Source organism: Anopheles bellator, chromosome 2 (assembly GCF_943735745.2).
Source record: "Anopheles bellator chromosome 2, idAnoBellAS_SP24_06.2, whole genome shotgun sequence".
NCBI lineage: Eukaryota > Metazoa > Arthropoda > Insecta > Diptera > Culicidae > Anopheles > Anopheles bellator.
Window position 1 is genome coordinate 42390780 of NC_071286.1, and position 18883 is coordinate 42409662.

General features: G+C 47.8%; 5 protein-coding genes across 8 annotated transcripts; 2 read left to right on the forward strand and 3 right to left on the reverse strand.

The window, feature by feature from the left end:
* Nucleotides 1-1679: 1679 nt before the first annotated feature.
* LOC131208444 (nuclear pore complex protein Nup133) lies at nucleotides 1680-7550 on the reverse strand. Of its 2 annotated transcripts, none has more exons than XM_058201198.1 (6): nucleotides 7409-7550; nucleotides 5545-5880; nucleotides 4780-5479; nucleotides 2864-4700; nucleotides 2224-2765; nucleotides 1680-2148 (listed from the first exon to the last, which is right to left on the reverse strand). In XM_058201198.1, exons 2-6 carry the CDS (start codon nucleotides 5688-5690, stop codon nucleotides 1789-1791), a joined length of 3585 nt encoding a protein of 1194 aa, XP_058057181.1. In that variant the 5' UTR covers nucleotides 5691-5880; nucleotides 7409-7550; the 3' UTR covers nucleotides 1680-1788. The 2 variants fall into 2 exon arrangements, with proteins under 2 accessions (XP_058057181.1, XP_058057182.1); XM_058201199.1 differs by having other exon boundaries at nucleotides 5545-5640; nucleotides 7409-7454.
* Nucleotides 6348-7489, reverse strand: LOC131207561 (uncharacterized). The gene is made up of 3 exons (XM_058200179.1): nucleotides 6974-7489; nucleotides 6589-6885; nucleotides 6348-6436 (listed from the first exon to the last, which is right to left on the reverse strand). Exons 1-3 carry the CDS (start codon nucleotides 7350-7352, stop codon nucleotides 6348-6350), a joined length of 765 nt encoding a protein of 254 aa, XP_058056162.1. The 5' UTR covers nucleotides 7353-7489.
* A 1402-nt stretch (nucleotides 7551-8952) lies between the features above and the next one.
* LOC131207562 (atrophin-1-like) lies at nucleotides 8953-9828 on the forward strand. The gene is made up of 3 exons (XM_058200180.1): nucleotides 8953-9149; nucleotides 9218-9780; nucleotides 9822-9828. The coding sequence occupies exons 1-3, from the start codon at nucleotides 8970-8972 to the stop codon at nucleotides 9826-9828; spliced, it is 750 nt and encodes a 249-aa protein (XP_058056163.1). The 5' UTR covers nucleotides 8953-8969.
* A 1391-nt stretch (nucleotides 9829-11219) lies between these two features.
* Nucleotides 11220-16331, forward strand: LOC131208446 (chorion peroxidase). Of its 3 annotated transcripts, XM_058201200.1 has the most exons (6): nucleotides 11220-11274; nucleotides 11353-11513; nucleotides 11581-11720; nucleotides 11790-13670; nucleotides 13733-14107; nucleotides 16173-16331. In XM_058201200.1, exons 2-5 carry the CDS (start codon nucleotides 11359-11361, stop codon nucleotides 14101-14103), a joined length of 2547 nt encoding a protein of 848 aa, XP_058057183.1. In that variant the 5' UTR covers nucleotides 11220-11274; nucleotides 11353-11358; the 3' UTR covers nucleotides 14104-14107; nucleotides 16173-16331. The 3 variants fall into 3 exon arrangements, with proteins under 3 accessions (XP_058057183.1, XP_058057185.1, XP_058057184.1); XM_058201202.1 differs by lacking the exon at nucleotides 11220-11274 and having other exon boundaries at nucleotides 11347-11513; XM_058201201.1 differs by lacking the exons at nucleotides 11220-11274; nucleotides 11353-11513 and having other exon boundaries at nucleotides 11671-11716.
* A 988-nt stretch (nucleotides 16332-17319) lies between these two features.
* LOC131208456 (lipase 3-like) lies at nucleotides 17320-18643 on the reverse strand. Its single transcript, XM_058201215.1, has 2 exons — nucleotides 17936-18643; nucleotides 17320-17859 (listed from the first exon to the last, which is right to left on the reverse strand). Exons 1-2 carry the CDS (start codon nucleotides 18641-18643, stop codon nucleotides 17320-17322), a joined length of 1248 nt encoding a protein of 415 aa, XP_058057198.1.
* Between the last annotated feature and the right edge of the window lie 240 nt (nucleotides 18644-18883).

Genomic DNA, 18883 nt, shown 5'->3' on the forward strand with positions numbered 1-18883 from the left:
CTTTGTGAAAAAAACTATTTTCTGTCTGAGTGTTTTTAATATGATATCTACGCTATTGTACATTGAGTGTAAAGCCCTAGAAAAAGATGTGAAAACCGTCGTTTTTCCTGTAAACACACTATTCTTCTCTTCTCTTTGACAATAGAACATTTCGTCAAATTTTTATTTCGTAATGTGCTTAAATGTGCCTTAAAATTTTATTTTAGCTCTTCATTGCTCATAACATTTAAGGATAAGCTAAAAAGCACATTTGCCTCATCGAGGCAATGCAAGCAATTCGACTCGTGAACGGACGCCGCATACCATAGGAAAGTTCCGTTCCTAGGAATGTTCAGTATTGGATTTCACCGGAAGGATTGATTTAGGCTTACGAGAGATTGTAAGTGAACCACAGACCGCAAACCACAAAACATGGCAGAAAACAGCAATATAACAAATCTCATTGACGGACATCAAAAGTAGAACAAAGTACATACTTGGCCTGTATTTAGATAAATCAGTGTGAGAAATAAATTTGAAATAATTTTTTCGTTAAACAGTACCTGATTGGAAAATAACTAACTCTAAACACTGAACAATTTAAGGTTACAGACTGGGAACTGGATGTTCTTTTTGCTATTATATCTTTTTCTGAATTTGAATCGATACACTAAATTATTAAAAAGTAACTGACGAGTGACAAATTGCCAATCCCTCCTTCAATTTTAATTATATCTGAAGGATAGAAATAACATAACCAAGCATCGTTATATTTGATGCTGAAGCAAGCTTTTAAAAAAATGCTAGCGACTAGTTATGTTGCTGGGCGCACTAACATACAGAGCCACATTTCATTCATTGTAAACAAGTTGCTTTGTTCTTTTGTCTTTTCGAGCTGACGACGCCTTGACGCCTGGAACCTATTTGTCTTAGGCAATTTCACATAACACACATTTTAGGTTATTTTACATAACACTTTCACTACGTTTACTTTGAAATTTTGTCTATATACAGTACACACAGATGCAATGTATACTATACATTACAGATATTACGAAATTTTGGAGCTCTACCTGACAAAATATTGGAAAAAACTACACTCAGCAATATTTAGTTCATTTGGTCACTTCATCTTTTTAGCAACGTTGAAGTAATCGCCTTTTTTCAATTTTAAATAATAATTTCACATTACAAGCTTATTTCGAGTCCATTTTTTTGTAGGAGAATTTGTGTAGCAAACAATATCCGTTGAAGTCCCTTAAAAGTATGGCCCTGTCCGATCTTCTCAGATTAAAAAAAATGTCCTTTGCAGTGAAGTTTTCAATAACTTTACTGCCAAGTAAAAAGATTTTGAAGTTTTTAGCACCACAAACAAAATGCACTGTATGTCCTTATTAATAGCATAAAGATTCAACCCAGATTTTTCGGTATTAAGCTCTTTATGAAAACCTGACAAACTTTCCTACTTAAGTACAGTTACATATTTAAGTTTTTTTTAATTTTGACGAAAAATTTGGGCTGTTCCCTTGTTTTTAATAGGACCGTTGCTCTTTTAGCATATTGCCATGCTTACATCTACACGGAATTTTCTTTGCTTCATTTAGGAAACACAAGACAATTTACGTAAGATAAATTTATTTTGAACTGATCAATTAAAGATTCGAGATGAGTAAAACAGCTTTCGCACCGAGATTGAGACCGAGATGATTTATTTTCCACCAATTGTAGTAGGGCCTTAAACTAAATATGTATCTTGGCCGATATGGCCGAACACCAGTTTTCCACATTTTTCTTTGCTGACATCAAACGCTACTGTTTCCGATAAGATTCGGTGATATGCTCGTAGCCGAGTTTCAAGAGGTATTGGAAAGATTTGCTCTTTGTCAAATCACCCAGCTCGGGGGCATTCAGGAAGCTTTCCAGTGGTGGTAGGAAGTTTTCAAGCTCGCCGTCCATGATGTAGCACAGATCAATCAGTTTGAAAAACAGCATCGTCTGCATTGTGTCAAGGGGTGTGTTTTGGTTGTATTCTTCCCACGAGTCACGCTGAATAGCTGCGCACCAGATTTTCTGTCGTACCTCCATCGGCTCCTCGACAAAGTTGAGCAATGAAAGCGCGAACCGGAATTCCTTTTCACTCGCTTTACTGTATTCGTCGGCGATGAAGAGCTGCGTTAACGGAACAGAAGAAGGCAAATGAAATACATCCCAAAAATAATTAAAAATTCATTTCGATCCACTTACATCAACCATTTCCTCCGGCGTAAGAACCTTCACGTGCTTGGTGTCATAACCGTAAATGTCAAGCACTTCAGGGGGTATGTTTTCCTGAACTTCAATCAGCTCCAGTTCAGAATTGATGTTATCCAGCTGTGCCTGATACCTTTCACCTTCGGCCGCCAGCAAACACAGTTTGGCCAGGCAGAGCATGATGCGCTTTCTGGCCAGTAATTCGCGTTCACGTTGTCCCAAATCGAACAGCACTTGCCCGGCTTGCGCGAGCTCGCCATTGAACACCAGCTGAATCCATGCCATCGAGGGGTGGTCGACCAGGAAGCGGGCAAGAGCGGCCTGGTTATTCTTGAAGCGGTGCAGTATGTCCCCCTGTTTGTTCTCCCGCATGTGCCAACTGATGGCAAACTGCGAAAAGTCGTGCTCCTGGTAGCGTTCGATGTACTCTTCCAACCGCTCTTGGTTGTTAGTTTTGTCGCAAATTTCTACCAAAGTCTGAAAGTCGAGGTACTTTTCCGCCAGTTTGGCGGCCAATTCGTACTGTTCTTCCTCCACTGTTTGGAATGAATATGAAGGAAAAAGATACCACTTTTAAACATACTCTTGCTCCATTCTCCGGCTCAGTAGTTTCCTGAATTTTTGTCGTCCTTACCCAGTGGATAAATAAGATCGCTTCGCTGCGATTCGTACTGCTGGCGCAGAACGGCATACTTCTCTTCGTCTCGCACACTCTCCAGGTAATTTTTGCGACCATCCAGCACGTAGTCAACCAGGTCCGTCAGATGTTTGAAGTGTTTGACACGAAACTCTGGTTCCGCTGTCCCTTTGATGCCGTGGCGTATAGTAGTTGCGATCATGCGTAGCAAAACGTCGCGTAAACCCATCTTTCCCGAGGCAGCCGTCCATGGTACATACTCATAACGGTCACGAAATTCTTCGCGGGCTATAAATTGTTCGGTTTTCCCCTCACGATACTTCAGAACCTCCTGCAGGACGGATAGCACGATCGTGTTCACTTCAACCAGAGCCGTCTGGACTTGCACGGAACTTAGCTCCTGGCGAACATATTCATCGACCAGCTCGCTGAGCACCTGGAACAATTCTTCCAAACGGCTCGTTTGGGCGTAGAACACATCCTGTGGCGTCAGGTTCGGAAATGGGACAGTGCGATTGGTTTGCCGCAGTGTGAGTGCTATCGCTTCATCGATCAGCCGAGTGTGACTGTTGTGCAGACACTTGAGACCGATAGCGGCCACAATCTTTTCGCCAACATCCGCCAAGCAGAGGGCAGTGGGACGAACACCACCTGAAGTGGCGTCCGAACGGCTCACCGCACTAAGACGCTCCCAAAGACCCCGGTTGTGCAAAAACTCAATAAACTGCACGAACGCAACATTTTTCTCGCGCAGCTGTTGTATGATCTGCATTGAGGTAGATGATCCGAGGGCGTAGCGATTGGTAACCTCCCACCGTGGATCGGCCGCCGGTGTATCGTCGGCCAGGTCGATCGCTATCTTCAGCACGACGCGATCGAGCACACCATCGACGCTCAAGTCTTGCTGATCGAACGATTCTAGCAGAGATCCGATTAGCTCATCCGCTGCCCCAGTGTTGCGCTTAATGTGATAAATGAAGGCTGCCTTTAGCTGGTGGACCGGATCTTGCTGTTTGTCGGCTGATGCCACCAGCTCGTCCGGATCCAGCTCAAACAGTACTAGATTGCCCGCGTTAGTGGTGGCCGGTGCAAACATCATCGATTGCTGTAGCAAAACGGTCGAATCGGCCGCCAGCGAAACGTTCGGAGTGAACACGTCCGAAGCGATGGAAGTGTTGAACATATCGCTTGGGTCGAAATCGGACGGTGTCACTACCAGCATACCGTTGAGCCGTGTGAAAAAGAGCGGCGTGTTTTGGAAGCAGTTGCCAATCAGAATCGTATCTTCGCGTGCATGAAATTCGATCTTTTCTACCTCCTCCGACGCGCTCTCGCCGGCAGTGGGCGAAGCTGAACCAGTCAGTGCCACCGGAAAAATGCATCGCCCATTGTACACGTACGCAATGCTCCGGTTGGAAATAAACCTAAAGTCGATAAGCTCCGCCAGGCGCTCAGCACTGTAGAAGCCCTGGTAGCGCAAGATGGTCGTCTCCTTGAGCGTGAATGTAGCATCCGCCTCGAAGATGATCGTCATCAGAGCGTAGTGGACGTGCTGGGACCGTAGCTGGTTGACGGCGGCAGAGAGAATAACAACACCCCGATCGGTGGGCTGCATGTCGAGCGCCCACAGTTCAACCTCCGACACATCCCGGCCACTCCACAGCTTTTGATGATAGAAATCGCGCATCTTTTTCATTATATCGGCGTCCTCGGCAAGAAACCGCTCAAACGCACTGTGCGGCTGCAAAGCCCACCGTTGTATCCAACGATCTGCAAGCACCGTCACGTGCCACTCGCTATTCGAAATTTTCTCGCAACTGATTTTAACCAATTTCTAAAAATGAACGCAAAGCACGTGTCATAACGGTTACTCAATGAACAATGGGGTGTTTTGCGTAGTATGGCTTACTTACGTTTTCCCGATCCTGGGTGTTGTGCATACCGATGAAAATCGAAGAAAATCGCTTTCCGATCCCACCCAAAAAGCCGGACGGAGATTTCACTAGGCGTGGCACGATCGTGTACCGGCCGTTCTGAAGATGCACATTCAGTCGCACCAAGCTGCAGGTGGTTGTGGCGAGCACAAACTCTTGCCCTCCGAGACCGATCAGCTGCTCGAACTCTTGGCCCTCCAGAATGTTGCACTCGTCGATCGACGACCCATCGTGGGCAATCGATTGCCAGTAACGCACATCACCAGCCGGCGAAACCGCCAAACAAGACGCCATCTGGTGACCGTCATTCACGAACACCGTAACCAGTGTCGCCTTGTGTCCGATGTCGCAGTGCGGTAGTGTTAACTGTCGGCACTGACTCGCGTACTGCCGTCGCGGTGTTGGGAAATGGTCGCTACTAGCGAAACCACCGCCGACCGCTTTCTGGCCGTGACTTTGGTCCCGGTACTGCCACACAAACAACCGGCGACCCTGCACCAGCCAGGCCCAGCCATTCGCGTTGTAGTTAACCGACAGGTGAACCGTTTTTTCGTTGAAAGTTAACACTTCCGTCACTTGCACTGGCAACGGCAAGCCATACGATTCGAGCAAGTTGTACTCGGACTTTGCCACGACACGTAGAGTGGACACATTGGAGCGGGACGACATACTGTAACGACTGAAAGAGTGCAAGATAGATTTTAGGCAAGGCACACGATTGGGAATCGTATCAATTTGTATTACCCAGAGCCCTGGCGGGCAAAGGTGCTGGTGTTGTTCGATCGACCACCGCCAGAGAACAGGGAACCACCGAGCGACTGGCGCGATCTGGAGACGGAACTGTTTTTCATTGCCGCCGTACCCATGTGAGCAGAAAACGACCGATCCATGGTGCAATGTGACAAAATTGACAATTAACTGTCATTAAAGGCTTTCGGGGGTCTGGGCATGCGAGAATTCCGTTTCGCGCGTGAACAACACACAGCCTTTCTCGTTAAGCGTTGCGTTAACCAGATCTAACTGCTCTCACCTTCCTTCTGGCGATATTGTTGAATTGGTTTGTGATTGTACTGTAATGTACTGTAGAATGTGTTAATGTACTGTAGAATAATTAATAATGGGAGTTGTGGTTTTATTAGCGTTCGAGCCGCAAACGGTTTCTACCAGCCCCCTTTTTTTTGTATTTTGCAAGCAGGGGAATGTATTTACGCACGCCGTGTGGGACTCACCTCCCTGCCGAGGTCCTACCCACTAAAACCCTACTTGGTTCTCCATCCTACCCCTTCCTCCACGTCCCACGTCCAATAGATATCCCCACATGGACGGGGTCCAAAGGCCAATGGTCCTCCCGAATTGACCGCCTTTCCTTTCATGCGGAAAGTGGACATTGCACAATAGATTCGCCAACTTGTTGAAGTCACCTACGGTCATTCGGGCATTTGAGGTAAAAATGGTGAAAAAATTTTCAACAACACCGTTCAGTAAATGACGGTCGTCACCGACAATCACGTCCTTAACGATGTCAATTCGCAAAAGCGCTAATGGCGTCATTTGCGTGCGAACACCAGTACGATGTGTGCCGTCGTACTGGTGACCCACAAATTCAGCGTGGGTTCTCGCGGGGTAAGAGTGTTCGCTGTAGAAGTTAACAGCATCGTTAACTTTTACCCCCGGGATGGTGCAGTAGTGGCACGAATAATAACCTGCATTATGTTTCGTCTCTGTAATTATTAAAAAAACAATAAATTAATTTAAATTTAAATAGATGTACGACGCTAAGAAACCTACCTTTAGCACGCGCACGTCCCTCGGCGTCAGAAAGGACTGCCCTGGGTGTGACGTGCGTCATGGGCTCCAACTGCTGGCAGAGCGGACCAAGCAACATCTGCGCAGTTGGCGCTCGGCTGCCGCAAAATACCGTCAGACCGAACGGTTTGCCCGGTGGCCCGGTATCCATATCCCGCACCCTTCCAGGCACAACCCAAGATAGCATCTTTGGGTTGCTCAACTGCTTGAAGGGTGCCCCATCCACAAACAAATCCAACACGGTTGACGGTCGTGCTGTCTGCCGTGCTATTGCCTCTTCTGTAATTAAATAGTGTTACATTATAATATAGTTATTATATAATATAGTTAGTTATTAATGATAATAAAGTTTTGGAGGTGTACTTACTCACATCACGCTGCCAGAAGCTCGCTGGCATAGGAAGGCCAGTGACATCCTGAAGCGTGATGTTCCACGGCATCTTCAGCACGGCCCGTGGGTCCCTCGGCAAGCCCGGTATCATTTGCTCCAGAACGCAAATCATTTGGGCAAAAGTTGCCGATGGGCTTTGCATCGGGCTTCGTTCGCATACCTCCTCTATTTGACTATAAAGGTCAACCAACCATTCATAGTCAAAAGCGGTAGCGGGAAGGGGAAGGGCATTCAACTCCTCACAGTCGCTGTCGCTGTGATAGTCGTTATAACCCGCCTGGAACTGGAGTGGCCGCCTGGAACTGGAGGGACCCGGCTGGCCATTATTTGCCGTCCCGCGTCGCTTTGCCGACATGCTGCAAGGTGGTGTGGTGGTGGTGGTGGTGCAAGGTGAGAAACAATTTGAAATACCTGCTGCCGCTGACGCTGAAAACCCCAACACTGAAAATCCCTTTACGTTCCGTAAGAACGGTTGGAAAAATCACGATCACAATAGAACAACACACAAGGGAAAAACGTAAAATCGTGCTTTCCCTCCACTTGCAGATTTTCGTTCTGACGTTTCTACCTTTTGACAAGTTTTGACGTTAGCACCAAGGTTGCCAACAAGTGGGAAAATAATATAAGTTTTTATTTGCTGGTAACTGCGGAGCCACAACTGCCGTAACAACTGCCATAACTGCCATAACGTATATGTTTTGGCCGAGGCGTAAACAGTTTGGCATTAATCGTTAACGTCAAACTTGTTACGTTACGCATCGTGTGTCCCCGCAGTAACATTAATTATTAATGCCAAACTTGTTACGCTTCGTGTGGCAGCAAAAATTTAAAAACGAAATGTGAAACGAAATGTTGTTCGTGTTTTTGGTCCGAGAAAATAGAAATAGAAGAGAAATAAATTGATTTCTGAATATTTCTGAATATTTTGTTGCTATACCGGCAAATAAGAACTTAAATTATCCTCTGTTTGTAAGCAAATCGTATGCAAAAAGTAGTTACGCTCGTTGTTACGCTCGTTGTTACGCCTCAGCCGAGCCATAACATTTTTGACAGCAGCGTAACAGTTTTGGCATTAATCGTTAACTTCAAACTTGTTATGTTTCGCATAGTGGGGCCCCACAGTAAAGCAACAAAATCTAAAAAACAGAAAAGCTTTGGTGCCAATTTTTTTCCAACAATAATGTTTGAAATGTAACATGATAACAATGATAAAACATGTTTAAGGACACTTAAACATACATTCTAGTGCCTAAGTCCTCCCACGCTCCACTTTTTTGTCAAATCTTTGTAAAAGAAATGACCGTGTCGTATAAAAAGCGATACAGAAATGTCTTACCGCCTTACAGAAATGTTTGCTGTACCAAGTTGCTTCAGGTTTTTATTTTTTCTTGTTTCATTCTGTCGTTTGTTTTTTCCCGTCTCTGTCGTTTTTTTATTTTTAACGTAAACCAGACTGCCCGGCAGCACTGCCGAGTGACAGTTGCTTGGAATTAGTCCGTTGCTTTCCGTCACGACATGTTCTTTCTTGTCGCCCGCGAAGTCATTAACCATTTTCACGATAATTATCGTTCAATAATTACAACAAGTGAGTAATTTCGCACGTTTACGAATGTTTTTTGTCTGATCCGGCCCAAAGTGGCGTGTCCTTCGGCAAACGCACGTGTCGCATCAGCAAACGCGCAAAACGGCAATCGCGCACCGAGCGTCGCAACGTGCGCGACAGGCGTGAGCGCAACGAGAGCTAGACAATCCTCCCTCCCCTCCCTCCCAGTCCCAACCGCATCCAGCAACATATAAAATGAGAACTCTTAACCCTAAGTGTATTAAATTAATAGAATTGCTATTGGCGAACCCAATAGCACTAGACAACACTGCATATATCCTAAAAAGAAGAGATTTTAAAGCAGCTTGGGAAAATATTAAAAACGGAATGGGAGTGTCAATGGCAGCTTGCCGAAGACAGTTTGTTACAATGAAAGGGTTGCAACTCGTAAAAAAAGAAAAATTAACTGTTGAAACTCTAAAAAAGTTACTCTTTATTATAAAAAATCCTAGAACAACAAAAAAAGCAATCAAAAAGCTAAACAAAAGGCAGAGGCACAAAACACAAAACAAAAATCCTACAGAAACACGTGAAACCAAAAGAACACAGGTAATGTAATTGTTTTTTTTATTATAAGATAAATTTTTTTTAACGATTATGTATTCTCTTTGTATTAGATTAAGACGGTGGGTCACGGTGGAGAACCGGCCGCCATCCCCATCATCAATCTGGACACGCCGATCGCGTCCTCGTCGGCGTCCTCCTCGTCCGGGTCCGGAAGTGTGTCCACGAACTCCGCTTCCACCGGGGCGCCGCAGTCAGCTCGGAATATTCCAGTTCCAGAGCTTTACAATATTAATGATATGGATATTATTATTGAATACTCAGAGCTTGACTCGGAATATCCCGACTATCCGCCACCGGAGCAGCAACAACAACAGCCTTCGGACCACGGTGTGCCACCAACGCCACGTGCCACGATGGCACCACCTCCACCACAGCCTCATCTGCCGACGCACGACCAAATTCAGATGCAAATGGGTGGTGGCGGTCCGTCCGGCGGTCGCACAGTTACCAACCAGCAGCAACAGCAGCAGAACCAACCGCCTCTCACGGGTCCGACTCCACCATCGACCCCCCATCCGCACGACGTGAGTGGCCTAAAGATGGCCAACAATCACTCCCATCCGCTGCCCCACCTGCCAACGCACCTAGCGGCATCCGCGGACGAAGGACAAGCGTTCGGACACGCGGCAACAACTTCTTTTCTTTCCATTCCAGAAATTGAGGACGTGCTGCAAATGCCGATCAATAATATAGAGTCCCTCATGTTATTAGATGACTTTTCGAAGAAAAATTTAGACGGCACGGTACGGCGCCTAAGATGTTTTCTGCAAAGGTCATCTATCCCGCGAGTACGTAAAGCGTACCGAAATCATCAAACCGGGGACACGATGTTTCGGTCCGCGGTGCATGGTTTTTTCCATACAAATTTCATTATATCTTGTGTGTGGGAGAAGCCGACAAAAACCAAATGGTTAAAAATGTCGGCTTACCCACACGCATTAAACGCGGTCCATCAAACGATGGTTTTGGAATGGGATGAAAATTATTCTAAGAAGCAGTTCCTAAAAAATTTAAAATCTGCCGTAAATTTCCGTCGCCCGTCCGACCGTAAAAATGAAAAAAATAATGTAGAAAATGTATAATACAATATGTACATAAAATGTAAAAATATGTAAATATATGTAAATATTTAATATAAATATGTATAAAAATATGAGATAAAAACAATTTGATGATTTAATCATAATGTGATGAAAAATGAAGAAAAATCGATCGAAAATCGAAAAATGAAGAATCGAAGAAGTGATGATTTGATGAAGAAAAAAACTTCCCAAATTTCCCGCAGAACCCAAATTTTTTTTTTCAATTTTTTTCAAATTTTTCAAACAAATTATCAAATTTACAATTTGAGAACGTTTTCGCATTTCGTTCTCATTTCGGCTGGAAACGTCACCCATGGCCAAGCCAAGCACGCAGCCACGCAGCCGCAGCCAAGCACGCAGCCACTAGTTTGAACGACTTTCAAAAACCAAGACGTTGTGTCGGTTACGATTCGTTTTTGGTTCCAAGCAAACACCTGCATCATATCTTCTTTTTGAGTTCGCCTTCAAATGAAACCTCTCAAGTAGTGCTCCATTGGGACAATAAGGCGATGATACGAAAGAGGTAATAGGTTCATATGATATAGCGATAATCTGTCTCAAATATTTGACGGTCACCTAGAGACAATCGTTGCTACGCTAACGCACGTGGAACATGGTGTTTCTTTAGCCTTTTTCAGAAATGCTGTTCCGCTAAAAGTTTTCTTTCTAAGAACTTTCATATGCTTCGGTGTGCCTAACTGAAGCCAACCGAGTGACGGACCACTCGTGTGGGAAACCTTAGGAGCGCGCGCCATCCGAATGTCCGAGCGGAAACGAGACGACTTTCGGTATCGTCACACCGGACTGGATGTGAGTGAAGAACATAGCAAAATGGCGTAGCACCGGCCGGAATATGCGTCGTATCGAATGACCGGCCATTGGGGGGCTTCTGGGTTGGCACCTCGGAGATGCCAAAGTAACCGGTTTATTAGAAGTAATAGCGACCAGTTCAATTAGTTTCTTTGCGATCGCGGCCGTCGGCACACCTCCTCTCGGGGTACTGCGTTTACGTTCTCTAACAATAAGTTAGTTGCTGTGCTGGTGCTCCATTGGTGATTGACTCCTTACAAATCAAGTGTTTATTTCTGCCACTTTTGTCACAGATTGCCATGATCGATGAAAGAACCCCGCTAACAACGGTCGCCCCGTCTCCCTCCCCGTTCGTTTCGGGACCATCGGGAATGCACCATCTGAAGGACCATCACGAAACCTTACGCGAAAGGCAGGTCCGCACGTTCCAGTGTTGGATATGTTCCGCAATACTGTAAGGACGGAAAAGATTCGACTTGTGGCCATCAGCAGAATAACGAATCGCTCGGTTTTCTCCCTAGTGGTGCATTTGTGCTTGCAGTCGTGATCAGCATCAGTTATATCATTTTCGGCGATGCAACGAAACCGCCGTTCGATGAAGGAAACACCACGGCCGCGGATTTTCCGGAGCTTTTGAATCTCATCAGCTTTCCACTGGTCGGTAAGTTGTCGTGTGGGGATGACGCCCGAAAAACTTTTCAACTAGCTATTCAACGTCCTCTTACCCTAGACGAGCCGACACCCGAGTGGAACGGAATGGACGTCAGTGATGACGACAAAATGGCCGCCATTGCCGAAGGTGAAAAAGCGCTCGGAGACAAGGAACTATTGGAAGAGACCCTCTCCTCGCCACCGGTGAAGTCTCCTTCGTTTCGGCATCAGAAATCCATTGGTGCTACGGTGGCTGCTCGAATGGCGGCCAAGCTGGGATTCGTTGAAGATCGGGCCACGAAGGCACTGGTAAAGAGGGTTGATTTACGCCGCAAAGGATGCGTAGGACGTGGTCCAGCGATCAACGTGCCACGGGTGCATTACAAGCCACAATGTGACTTTAACTCCCGGTACCGGAGCGCCAACGGGACGTGTAACAACAAGGAACACCCGTATGAGTACGGTGTCGCCATGATACCGTTCCGTCGTCAGCTAAACCCGGACTACGCTGATGGAATCTCGGCCCCACGAGTTGCCCGCGATGGTGCTGAGCTGCCCAGTGCACGGCACGTTTCGCTAGACATTCATCGCCCATCCTACCACAATGATCCGTCCTTTTCCGTGATGCTCGCCGTCTGGGGTCAGTTCCTTGATCACGACATCACCTCGACAGCGCTGAACCAGGGCGTCAACGGGAAGCCGATCGAATGCTGTGACCCTGGGCAACCACAGCATCCGGAGTGTTTTCCCGTTCCGATTGGACCAGGTGATCCATACTTTCACCAGTACAACGTGACATGCATGAACTTTGTGCGTTCGGTGCCGGCACCGACTGGCAGTTTTGGACCGCGCGAGCAGCTCAACCAGGCAACAGCCTTCATCGACGGTTCTGTCGTGTATGGGTCGGACTTAGAGCGCATGAAGTCGCTTCGCTCCGGTGAGGGAGGCCGTCTCCGAATGCTGCGCACCCCGGATGGGCGAGATTTGTTGCCCGTGTCCACCGATCCGGAGGATGGTTGCAATGAGGAAAAGATGAATGCCGCTGGCAAGTATTGCTTCGAGTCGGGTGACAGCCGTTCGAACGAGAACCTCCATCTCACGTCGATGCATCTGATCTGGGCCCGGCATCACAACAGCCTCGCCGACGGGTTGGCCAAGGTTAACCCCGACTGGGACGATGAACGGTTGTTCCAGGAAGCGAGACGCATTTTGGCGGCCCAGATGCAGCACATTACATACAGCGAGTTCTTGCCGGTGATTTTCGGCAACGAAACGGCCAGCAGAATGGGCATTCTTCCGGATTCGGAAAGTCGTGATGACACGTACAACGCGTCAGTCGATCCGTCTGTAGCGAACGTGTTCGCCGGGGCAGCCTTCCGCTTTGCGCACACCCTGCTACCAGGATTGATGAAGAGAACGCGCAATCCGGTGGGCTCCAGTTCGGGCATCGAGCTGCACAAAATGCTGTTCAATCCGTACTCGCTGTACGCGGCGACAGGGTTAGACGATGCACTGGGTGGTGCCATGAGTACCGCACTGGCCAAGTACGATCAGCTTTTTTCTACCGAACTCACCGAGCGCCTGTTCGAGAAGGCCGACGAGCGTTTGCTACACAATCATCCGTGCGGGTTGGACCTGGTGTCGCTCAACATTCAGCGGGGCCGAGACCACGGCTTACCGGGGTACCTGCACTGGCGACGACATTGCCATCTAACGCCGGTGGATACCTGGGACGATCTGGAACGCATCACCGAGCCATCGTCATTCCGGCAGATGAAGACAATCTACCGAGAACCGGCAAACGTGGACGTTTACTCCGGTGCCCTGAGTGAGCCACCTATAAAGGATGGCATCGTGGGTCCACTGCTCGCCTGTCTGCTTGGCGACCAGTTTCTACGCCTTAAGCAGGGCGACTCGTTCTGGTACGAGCGTCGACAGGGTCCACAACGGTTTACCGGAGGTACGGCATAGTTCTAGCCTTACTAACCCACCGGACTAATTTTATCCGCTTCTCTCTTCCAGAACAACTCCGGCAAATCTATGATACAAAGCTGGCCAGCATCATTTGTCGCAACTCGGATCACATCGCACATTCGCCGGTCTATCTGATGAAGAAATCGGATGCAAAGGCAAACCCTGACGTCGACTGCAAACAATTGGATACGTTCGACTTTGCTCCGTTTCACGAGAACCAAACACATCAGTACAATGGAAAGAGTAAGTTGGCCACGGATCGTATGAAGGTTCTGGTCCTACAACCGAAGCACCCGTCAGAAGCTACCACCAATGTGCCACAGGAGGAACCAGTTACGATCACGATCACTAGTGAACTACCCACAACCGTGAGTGAGGAACCAACGACGACAGTCCCTACCACTACTCCTGCGGCATAAGAAGGTAGGAAATGTTACTGAATATTATGTTATTGTTATGTTTTCAAACTATTGGCCATTCCTGGAAAATGAACGTACGCAAACAAATATATTTCTTATGTGTAGTATACATTTTACAATCATTTTCCATAATAGTCCAGCAGAAATGCAATTTTTCAGCAACACTAAAGACACACCAAATTTTATTTTTATTTTGTTATTTACATTTAATGATGATCACAAACGTATCATCATTTTGTGTCGGTCAATGAGTAAAGTGGAAGAATTTAAGCACGTTCAGCATGAAGAGGATATTTGCGGAGCTTTAATAGTGACTGATAATTAATTGAAGCTACCGGTTACCGACTTCAGCCTGGCTTAAAATTTGATTGTTGTGTCTTAATTCACGGAACATGAAACCATGGAAACGGAAATGGAAAAGATTGTTCAAACCGATATGTCGCTATATGTTCATATCGACAGAACTACTGTTGGCGAACTCGGTTTTTTCTTCCTTACCGATTTTCGGACGGAACCGCCAGATTTAAAACGAAAAAGAAGTCATCAGATTTCAAACGTGGTCAATAACTTCTAACAACAAATGGCAAAAATGCTACATTTTGATCCTTCGTTTTGCAATCTTGTAGTCTTATTGTTTATATTTAAATTTTTTACTACAATTTTGCATGCATATATTAAGACAGTGCTTGTTATTGTACGATTTGCGATAGGAAAGTTAATTTCTGAATCGCACAAAAAGGTATTGGAAAACCGTGGAACTGCTTTTATCAACTTACGAGGCCTAGTTATTGTGTTTCAGTTTAGATTATCCTTCCGCGTGTCCTTTGCTTCCCGAACCCATTAGTTGTCGCTAAAGTGCAATTATTGAAAACAGCTGGAGCAATTGTTTTTAAATAATAAGCCAAAATCAATTTCTATCTACAATTTGTCGCAGTGTCGCCATAACTCGTGATAGTCATTACCTAATTGATTACTAAACAATTACAAATGGCAACACTTTGTCCCATTTTCTTCTCGACTTAGCACGTTTTCCACAGAGTGTCGAGTTTTTCCCGCTAGAGTCGGCGGAATCGTACACACAGGCAAGCGAGAGCACGTGGTGCTTGCGTCTGTGTTTGTAGCTTGGTTCGCTACGGGAACTGGACACTGGAAGGGTATCGAAGCTAGACAAGCGGCGAGTAATTAAAAGGACTGCCGACGCACACGCGCCTTAAGTCTCGTTGTTTCCGCTTTAGTCTGCACGCTCGCCCTGTCCCGTTCACTCTAATGAACGGCCGTTATCTTACATAGTAGCGCTTCCCAGTTCGAGAAACCTAAACAAACCCGTACACCAGGCTGTGTGTGTCACCGTTCGCAGGTAGAGAGCATTTTCCCGAAGGCCGCCCCCGCGCACGGGAGGTACATAGCGCCGGGCGCCTATTAGCTGTTAGAAACGGTACCGAAGCATCCCCGCACAAACCCCGCGGGCGCCGCCCCGGATCCCCGTACAATTAGTCGTGGTTCGGTCGCAATTTTCCCGTTGACCTACTGGCCCGTGCTGGGCGCCTGGTCGAATGGACGCTTAATGAGTGAGACTACGGCGAGTTGCCCGGGCGAGCGCACTCTGCCCGTGGGATGTTTCCGCGAAGCAACACTCCTACTCCGGCTGGGGTGCGCTCTCATGCGCTGGGAGTGTAAGGAGGGGACATTCAGTGTACGTCTGCGTAGCACTTTCCCCCTTCCCATTGATGTCGGTTGTGCCCGGAACCGTACGGTTGCGAGTGAGGGGCGCTCCAGCGAGGAGCACTGTGAGCATTAATTAATGCTCTGTGGTAGGTGATGTTCCGGGCCAAATAGCCAAGAGCCCGGTGAGTACATAACCAGAAGAACCAACGGACAGTGAGAGAGCTAAGGAAGCGCGTATATTTTTTTTATGGCACGCAACCAGTGATATCACAGGGGCTATCAATTTTCGCCAATAGACCAGAGCGAGTTTTTTGCCGAATTTTTACAATCCAAGGGAATATAGCCTTTAACACGTGTTGTAAAATTAACCACTTACTGATCACTTTCACTTCTATTATTTTCAGGCTCATCGTTTGGCAATGCGACCACACGCGAACGTGCGACAATCAAAGTGACCAGGGAAACGGAGCGGACACGAGTCGCGTGTTTGATGCATGCTGTTTTAGGGAAATTGAAGGCCGACTCGTAGCAGTAGGCCGTTTTTACGAAGTTTGCTAAATAAACCAATGGTTGCTGTCGAAAGCGTCGATCGTTTTGTTTGATTTTACTCAACAATTTAATCAATGATAATAAGGCACGTTGAAAATAAGCTTAATATAGAAATTTAATTAATTAGAAATAACACTTAATTAATAACGAATTTGTACTATGTTGATTCTAACGTTAGTAATTAAAGGTTCGCAACAGCCACTGTTGCTCGTTACTGTGTAACCCAAGTAGCCCAAACAGCAGATGTCCGTTGATGGGTGACTTTTAATCTTGCCGGTTCTATCGCCAAAGTTCGCATGCAACGCACCAAGCCTGGCGCCGCCATCAAGACGGATTAATTATTCTGCTTCTAATTAGTTATCGGCACGCCCTGAAGCGTACCGCGTTAAGACTGTGCAAGTGTTAGGGCCAAGAAATCTTCCCAGCCCGGTGTGTGTGTTAGTGCGTTACTCATTAAGTCAAGATTTCACCCGGAGCGCAGATTCACCAAGAGGAGCAGGTCGCATGGTTCGGGCTGCGAGTACATAGAGACCCAACCCGGTTGCCAGAGAACGAAAGAAGTCCTAGAGAGACAGCAGGGCAAGGTACCCCGAAGTCTCGGAAGACACAATTCCCCATCCGCCCGCCCAGTCAGTTCTCGAGTATGCCACCGTGCGTCGCGTTCACCGCTGATCCGATAAGATGATGCTTACTCGAGTCCGCTGTCCGCAGAGTAAAAGGGGGAAAATCGGTTATGTACAACGACGCGCAACGGCTCAAGAAGGGCCCCTCAATGTGATAGCTGCGGCCAGGGTACATAGTCGTGCCGACTGTCTGCTTGTATGCGTGTTCCATGGCGACGAGCGACTGGTGGAGACATCTTCGGTTTGCGGTTTGGGGGGGACATTAATTAAAACCAGGCCGGGGTTTCGGATTCGCAAGACAAAGACCATGACTCGATTCCTCGATGTTGCTCGTCGTGTTTCGCCTTCGGTGTCTGTTCTTTCACGTGCCTCTTTCGTTTCAGTTGTATCGATCCATGAAGCTGATGACGCGCCGATAGAGCAGCGAGTCAGCATCGATGGCCCAGGTGAAGTCGAGATGGTTCCAGTTGGGATCCGACACCCGGAACAGACCGATCGAGTTGCTGATGGAGTTATGCAGCTGACGCACATCGACCACCGCTGCCAGCCAGTCGTTGTCACCGTAATGGAGCGCCACCGGGGCGGTCACACGGTTCAGCGGATAGTCCGGTGGGCGGATGGAACCGTAGCGGATGAGGTTGAGGGTGAGTCCGAAGTCGTACTGGCGGAAGCTGCCCGAATTGTAGCCTTGAGCGTAGTGGATCAGCTGGTTGACGGAGGCGCCCGCCGGAGTGTGAGCCAGGATGGTCGGCAGCATGGTGCGGTTGAGCTGCGGTGAATTGAAGCCGCCGATCAGGAACAGCACGTTGGCGCACACCTCCTGGAAGAGGGCCTGGTCGCGGCAGAGCAGCTGCCCGCCGAGCGTCATCATGTCACTGCTGGGCAGGAACTCGTTCACACCCAACATACGCATAACCCACTGTAAAGGCGCGAAGCAAATGGTACGTTAAAGTATCAATTCTCCCGACCCTGCTTAATCCCCAGGTTTGACTTACATCGAGCGAGTCGACGAAGGGGGCAAACGCACGGACGAACGGCGACCGCAGGTTGCTCATGAAGGCGACCGGGGCAAGGGCATGCATCGACCGGATACGCTGATTGTACTCCGGTCGCAGTGACGTCATGATGAAGAAAGAGGTGGTACCCTGCGAGTGGCCGGCGTACTGCAGCGACGTTTGTCCGGTGTGCCTTAGCGCGTAGTCGATCATGGCCGGTAGATCGAAATATCCGATCTCGTGCCAGCTAAAGTCCCAGAAGTCCGTATTGCGCGCATCCGGATCGTGGAAGATGTGTCGCCGGGAGTTGGTATTGCCACGGGCGTTACCTAGCCAAACGTCGTACCCGGCGTCGACGAGCATGTACGCGAGAGCCTTGCCCGGCCCCAGAATAACCCAATCGGCCGACGAACAGAGCAGACCGTGCTGGACAAAAGCGACGTGCTTGCCGTTGCGTGGAGGATTGCCCGGTCCACCCGGCAGGCGGAACATGGTCAAGATGTAGCCATCGGCCGTCGTCACCTGGTGCTCCTCGACGAGGTACCCATCGTTGACGATGATTTCAGCGGTGAGCTTGGAGATATCGAGGGGCTGTGGTCCGCTGCCGGCACGCCACGCAATCACATCGCGAATCGTAGAAGCCTGCGCCAGTGCCAGCACGCTGGCCAGGGCCAGAATGGCCCAAGTACTTCCACTGCTCAGTATCATACTCAGCGTGGTGGTCCTGCACTAACTGTGCTCGTGCAGGTGGCTAATCCTTCTTTATACGCCAGGTGGCGTCGGTTCCAATATTCAATCACTCTAATCTCTGACTCCAACGCAATCTGAACCCGAAATCAGGACCAACGCCACCTCGCACCGAACTATCTTATCGGGCCCTTATTTTCGAACAAACGCCACTAGTGGAGACCACAAGTGAAAGAGCTAGTACAGTTGGTCTTTATTAAT